The 7657-nt window shown below is 39.3% G+C and overlaps 1 protein-coding gene across 1 annotated transcript; it reads right to left on the minus strand.

Moving 5' to 3' along the window:
* Positions 1-1397: 1397 nt before the first annotated feature.
* On the minus strand, positions 1398-7311 carry ABRA (actin binding Rho activating protein). Its single transcript, XM_075194578.1, has 2 exons — positions 6519-7311; positions 1398-3111 (listed from the first exon to the last, which is right to left on the minus strand). The coding sequence occupies exons 1-2, from the start codon at positions 7220-7222 to the stop codon at positions 2631-2633; spliced, it is 1185 nt and encodes a 394-aa protein (XP_075050679.1). The 5' UTR covers positions 7223-7311; the 3' UTR covers positions 1398-2630.
* Positions 7312-7657: the final 346 nt, after the last annotated feature.

Below are 7657 nucleotides of genomic sequence, written 5' to 3' on the forward strand. Positions count from 1 at the left end.
TGTCTCGTGTCTCCTCCTGTCTCTCGGCCATCTCATCTTGGATGTCCCAACGCTTCCTTAAACTCAATATTTCCAAGACCGAGCTTATAGTCTTCCCCCCCTTCCAGGACTCTCCACCCACCTCTCTATTTCTGTTATTAACACTACCCTTGTTTCTGTTCCCCAAGTCTGATGCCTTGGGGTCATCCTTGATTCCTCCCTTTCATACAAGCCTCACATTCTGTCCCTCTCAAAATCCTTGCTACTTCCCACCTTCGGAATATATCTAAGATACGTCCCTTTCTCACCACGGAAGCTATGAAAACCCTTGTTCACTCACTTGTTATCTCGCCGTGACTACTGTAACCACCTCTCTGGCCTACCTGATTCTCACCTTGACCCTCTTAAGTCTATCCTCAATGCTGCTGCCCGCCTCATTTTCTCTCTCCACCGCTCTGTCTCTGCAGTATCCCTCCAACAGTCACTACATTGGCTCCCCATACCCTACAGAATTAAATTTAAACTCCTCACCCTCACCTTTAAAGCTCTTAGTCAATCTTCCCCTCCCTACATCTCCAATCTTATCTCTACCTACACTCCTACCTGCCCCCTCCGCTCTGCCTCTGACCGTCGCCTCACTACTTCACTGATCACCTCCTCTCACTCTCGTCTTCAGGACTTTGCCCGGGCTGCTCCCCTGCTGTGGAACAATCTTCCATGTTCCATCAGGTTAGCATCTGCGCCCAAAGGCTTCAAGCGTGCCCTTAAGACTCATTTCTTTATTCAAGTCTATCAGTCCTCCTCCTGACTTCCTTGTCCTGGCTCTCTCCCCCAGTTAGTACCACCCTATTTGTGTCTCCCCCTTCCCTTTAGGATGTAAGCTCTCATGAGCAGGGCCCTCTTTCCTTGTGTGCTCCTTCTACTATTCCATCACCCCTGTACCTCTTGGCCTGCTTCCCTAGCCCTGTTTTCCCTGTTTTCCCTGTTTTCTTAAGCTTCTGTCTTCTCGCGGATTTCTATCATCCCTTTCACTATCTGTCCCAGAAGTATTCTGATTTGCTTTACCCTGTCACCTGTGTTTGTATATATTTTTGTATCATGTTGTGTGTTGGTTCTCTGTATATGTAATGTACGGCGCTGCGGACCCTTTGTGGCGCCTAATAAGTCAAAGATGATAATAATAATAATTTCTCTCGACAGGTATCGTAGACTGGCTCATGAAAATGAAAAGGTCATTTTTAACCACACAGGAAGAACCTTTCATTTGATAGGGACAGCAGGTCACCTTTACATGAATACAATCCTAACAAGCACCTGAACTGTCACAATTTCAAACCAATACACTATTTTTGCTGTATTTCCATTATAGAAATAATTTTGGGCAGAAGAACATGAAGATATAATGCAAAGACACAAACTGCTGAGTTGATGTAAACAATTTATAGAGGTAGAAAAATAAAATAATAAAAGTTTCACAATAATAAATAATATAAATAAGTTATCGTTAGAACTGCAACATCTACAAAGCTGGTACATGGAAGATTTATGGCTGTGAAAACTGCTGAAATATTATTTTTGTAAGCACAGTCATGTAATGTTAAGACCTATTTAAACGATCACTTCAATTGCAATCTTCATGTACAGTAAGCTTTTTTTTCCCCCTAGTCCATTTAAAGAAGTATATAAGGCTAGAATTCATTTTTTATTTTAAATAATTTTTAGCCATTAATTCATTGTCAGTCGTCACTGTTTAAAAAGATGTTACATCAATGAAACCTTTGCATTTATCTTTTAATTAGCTATTATTCCTGATAATCTACAGTATATTATAGTTTAATTGGTTTACTGAGATAGCTTTCACGCCTCAGCAATGTCCCTATTGAATCGATAGGCTGCAGTGTCATGTGATCAGTCTACAAGATGTCTACTGCCATGGAGAGGATGGGACATATACTCTTTAACTAAAAGTAATACAACTATAAGTAACACACACTATATGAAATTTGACATCATGTTTTTTAAGCTCACATTCACAGTAGGTAGTTAAATTATCTAAAAATACATAGGATAAACATTCAATCGTTTTAAGGCTTAAAATGAACATTAGCAGGTACATTATTTGGGATAATTCGCCACCTACATATTTCATGATCGTGACTGTATAAAACAGGATTAGCAGTTTTTGACCAACAGAAAATAAAACCCTCTAGTACAGAGGTCCCCAAACTCAGTCCTCAAGAGCTGCCAACAGGTCAGGTTTTCAGAATGTCTTCATAATGCGCAGGTGAGATCTCTATTTGGCTGGGTTAGTAATTATCCCACCTGTGTCTACAGATAGGAATCCTGAAAACATGACCTGTTAACAACTCTTGAGGACTGTGTTTGAGCCTCTCTACTCTAGTATATAAATTACCACATCAAGTATACCAAAACATGAGAGAAAAAAAAGCTGTCAGCCTGATACACAACTGTGTCTTCATAACAGGAGCAGGAAGGTTTTGGGGAAGGACCAAGTCTGGGTTTGTTTCATACAATGTCATCTCTAGCTGAAGTAAATTTGATGGCGGAAGAGAGGAATGCAGCAGAGAAGAAGTAACTGGAGTTCGAACATGGTGTGTGAACGAGCCAAGGCAATGTTTTCTCTTGACTGATCACAATAATGTTATTATGACATGATCATCTCTGCCCTGCCACAACATTTCTCCTGTGAAATCCAACATTCCGTGTTTTCTGGCCCTCAGCAGGATCCCGACGACCTTATCCGAGATCCGCACATATCTTTCAAAGAGTTCTCCAAAGGTCACACGGACCTTTCCGTCTTTCCCCGGATTAGACATGGTCCCAATGATGAAACATAAGTCTTTCATCTCCCGGTGTATGTGTCTTTCAGCTCTCATGGCCCTCTCGGCCGTCTTTGTTCCTTCTTTAGGACGTCCGTATCCCTTGTCCCCCTTCTGAAGCCGCCTAGACATTGCAAAGTCATGGTCGAATTCATCGCTGAAAGGATTTAGTTTCTGGCTCAGGACGTGCTCGCCTGACCAGTCTTCCCACTTTCCCTTGACGCTGTTCACTTGGCTGTATCTTTTATAAGCTTTCTTAATGTTGTTAAGTTCTCCTGCAGCCTTGTTACTCCTGTAAATGCAATGACAAAAAGCTGTTAGTGGTTTCCTTTGTCTCTATTAGAGTTGACAAATTGCCCATTTATATGAAAAACTCCAGTCATTTTTATAATGATTTTATTTTAGGAATTAATGCCATCCAACCAATCAGCATTATCAAAATATTGCACTAGCAAATATATTTCTTTAAATTTCACTGTGTTGTTGAACTCTGTAGAAGGGACAATTACCAACACTGGAAGGTTAATTTGGGAACTGCAGGTATCCCAAGTGGGGTACCTCTGCCTCCTGGGGGAGAAGGATTAATCCCTAAAGTAGAAACTGTAGCTGGTATTCTCCTTTAATACTAAATATAAAATAAAAGCGGTACATGCAAGTCGTTTCATATGAGCTTGAACCAAGTCCAGTTATATCATGTGATTCATATGTGCTCTTACCTAGAATCCCCAAATTACATTATAATCTGGTATTACAGATGATTTATACCCATATTTTCCTACATACCTAAGAATAGCGTACAGTAACAATAGAGATTTGGACGTATATATAGTCATTACTTGATGATAGATAGCATCACCAAGTCTCATGGTGGTATGATTAAGATATGTTAGCGATTAAACCAGGGACCACAATGACAGCAATTTACATAGGGGAAAAATTATTTACCAACATACGCATAACTAGAGATGCTCACTGACCCCCGTGAACTGTTTTGGGTTTGGATCTGGATTAGCTTTGTGTTTTGGTTTTGTCAAAACCATCCTCATGTGTTATAGTTTTGATTCTGGTGTTGGATTTTTTAGAAAAAATCCTAAAATATGCCAAAATCACATAATTTTGCTCTTCTTTTGTTCCTACATTATTATAAACCTCAATAACACTAATTTTAAGTCATTTGCAGTCAATTTAGACCACCTCACAGATCACAATATTATTTTCATACACTTTCAAACAAAGACTGCAGCGACCTGGCTAGATGGTAAGCGACAGAGCAATGACACACGGTAGTTCCTAGCACATCTAGGAAACATTGGCACACAGCAGTGGCAGAAAAGATAAAGGGGGTCCGCCCTCCCTCCCACAGTCCGTGATGTTGGATCTTAAAAAGGAATTCAAAACTCGGTGAGATCCGAGATCCGACAACGTCACAATGACGTTTTGCCTTGTTTTCGGTACTCCAATCCCCTAATTTGGGGTGTGTTCGGTTCTCGAGGAACCGAGTCTGAGCATCTCTACGCATAACATATTTATAACATACCAGTCTATTGAATTAAAATTACACTTTTTATGAAGACATTTGAAAAAGAAAAATGAACTTTTCTCACGTGTCTCGTGCCTCAGTAATGTCACTGGTTCCAAGCGAATTGATCGGCTACACTCTCATCGACATTGGCTCCACCCACAAAATGGCCACCAACTCTGTGTATAGGTGATGAGGGCACATTTGCAACATACACAGACGTACTGATTGTTTGTCCAAAGTCAAATGACAAATCAACCACAGCAACAATGGACCATCACCTCTAGTGGGAAAACTGTCACTGGAAATGACTGATTGGTAGAACGCATGTATTATCACATAATACATTTTACAATAAAATATATCATACTTAGCATCTTTCTGGAGTTGGTGTCCAGGAGCCTCCCTGGGGCAGGTGGGCGTGCGGGGGGCGGGGTTCCAAAATTGCGTAATTTTGTACCCGCCCCCATGACGTAATGACGCGAAACGCGTCATTTTACTGCAGGGGGCGGGGCTAAATGCTGCGATTCCCGGAGAGTCATGGCATTTTGGCCCTATTTCAATTCTGCCCACTTCACTAGGAAGTGGGCAGATGCGGGAGATTGTCACACTCTTTCGGTAGTCCGTGAGACTCACCCGATATGCGGGAGAGTTGGCAAGTATGACATATATCTTTCAGCAAAACTAGTTGTGAAAATGCAAGGGACGTGATCCTGAATCATTGGAGAAGAAGCAGCCATTTAAAGCAAATTTATTATTTTAAACAAAAGACATAGGCAAATCCTGTAATGACAATGCAAAATGTCATTTTACCAGTGGTTTGTACTTTTTACCCCTCATTCTAGGGGTGCTATATTTGCTGCATATTATTATCTACTTTTTATTGTAGTGATCTATTGTCCTGAACATGACCCATTCTTTTTAGCATTAGAACATGTTCAGGTTTAAGTCTTTAGCAAATTATGTTCCTATTGCTGGAACATTTCCTTGGGCAAAACAGTTAAACGTTAATAGATCTTATATGCTCTGCAGTCGTCCTCTAGGCTCTGCATACAAATCTCTAATAAACCTGATATATATACTGAGATCTCTGATCTTACTGAACGTGTCAGTAAAATATTCCTGCCTCATTATTTAAGCTGCATTTTTGTTTTTATCCATCACCTAATATAAGAATTGTAACAATGTGTAATTACTGCACTGATATTCACATGATAACTTATTACAAAAACATAAGTATGATTCTAGAGAACCTACTTGCATCAAGTTCCCGTAAGAATTGTATTCTAAATTCAGAATAATGAATGATTTAACTTTGTGAAGACTTTATTTGTTTCTATAAAATCATTTTAGAAAGTTGAATTGCTAACATTATTTCAATTCCATGATAACAGACAGTTTTTTTTGCCATTCATAACCAGCAATTAAGAACAGAATTCCAATATATGTTTTACCAATGTATTTTTAGAAGGTCTACTTTTTTTTTTATTATTAATTTCATGACCAACATTATAAATAAGATCATTTGCACTCTGGACATTTTTATACTGTTCTGTAGTTGAAAAACAACATTTTAATTTAATTCTAGCTTGTTTGCAGCAGTAACTATTGTGCAGGAAACAGCAAAAATAGTAACTAGTCAAGGTTTTTTATATATATATACTTGGTACATGTCAACTGTAATCTCTAGGTTGGTGAGTATAATGTAGTTTGGCTATAACTTTAATGCAGAGTCTCTCAAACCCAGTCCTCAGTGACTCCTAACAGTGCAGGTTTTCTAGGTCACAAGTGAGATAATTAGTACCAGCTGTGGATCTATTACAATGTGTCTATCAGTGATGAATACACCTGTGCTCCAGCAAGGAGATGTGGAAAACATGTACTGTTACGGTTCTCTAAGAACTGGATTTGAGAAACTCTGCTTTAATACTTACTATCAGAAGGCGTCGGGAAGCCTAATAATTATAATTTGCAAACCTTATTATGAATTGGGGTTTAGGAATGCAAATCGCGTAAAGAACGGTAGGTGCTTAAGATGCTGCTCTGCTAGAAAGGAACGTTGTATGAGGATCTGAATGGTACAAGTATAGGCTGATACTATTAGTAATATTAAAAGTAAATGCTAAAGAATGTATCATATCATAAAGAGTTGCCATATAGTGGATTGCCCTATAACTTACAGTGAAGAAGAAGATCGTCTAATCCATGCTGTGTCCTCCTTATTCTCCTCTGTGAGGTCGGCCTTCTTGTCTAGTTCTGGTTTGACTTCTCTTTCGCTTTCTCCGTATCCACTGTCTTCCGTTTCCAGGCTCTCACTTCGACACTCCCCAAGTTTTGGAACAGTTCTCAAAACTGCTTCTGGCTCTTCACCATCTTGCTCCATCTGTTTCCAACCTTTTGTGAGTTGGGAGACCAGGTTTGAGCATTTCCTTCTTCTGGTTGGAGAAACATGGCCTTGCAGTAACTTGTCAACCATTAATTCATCATATTTACTCTGTATTTGTGTACCAGGATCTTTCTCATATTTTTCAGTTAACGAACCAATGTCCATCCCTCTTTCTTGGGCTTTGCTTGAGAAACTCTTAGCCACAGATTTAGTTTTGATTTGTGTTTCTTCAACATCCTCTGAGGAACAGGTGACCTCTTTTCTTGGTTCTAATACAACTTGAGGTTTGATCTTCACCTCCACTGATGATTGGAGGTTTTCTGTAACATCGCCGTCTGTGTTTGGGACCCAACCTGAAGGTTCTTGCGCTTGTTTGATGGTATGCTCCGACGCCCATTGTTGCCAACCTTTAGTTAAGCTGGAAACCAAAGTTGCTGTTTTAATCTTTCTAATGGCTCTTTGAACAGGTTTCATAGTTGTTGTTTCACCAAAAGCCATTATTTTGCTCTAAACTTTTCCCCGTCCAACTAGTCAAGGAAGCAAATCATGAATCTGCACTCAAGGGTCAGTTCTGACAGCTGAACGAAGAGTTGTCTTGTTTTTAAATAGGACGGATGCTTTACGGCATTGGAAAATATGCCAAGAATTTGTGACCGAGATCTGTCTGCTGTGACACTGTTACTTTTTACAGACCCATGGATTGCATTTCATCACAGTGGCAGATGGAAATTACAGATGGTAAACAGGGCATACAGCATACACTAGGACATGGGCTGTCGTGTAATCTATAGCAGTGTCCTTCAGTGTTATTGACTTTAATAAAATAAAAAGCCTACTATGGTGAAGCTATATATAATTTAACTATATATATATATATATATTATGTATATAAACAAAAATTATATATATATATATATATATATATATATATAT

This window comes from Mixophyes fleayi, unplaced genomic scaffold (genome assembly GCF_038048845.1).
Source record: "Mixophyes fleayi isolate aMixFle1 unplaced genomic scaffold, aMixFle1.hap1 Scaffold_647, whole genome shotgun sequence".
In the NCBI taxonomy this organism is placed as follows: Eukaryota; Metazoa; Chordata; class Amphibia; order Anura; family Limnodynastidae; genus Mixophyes; species Mixophyes fleayi.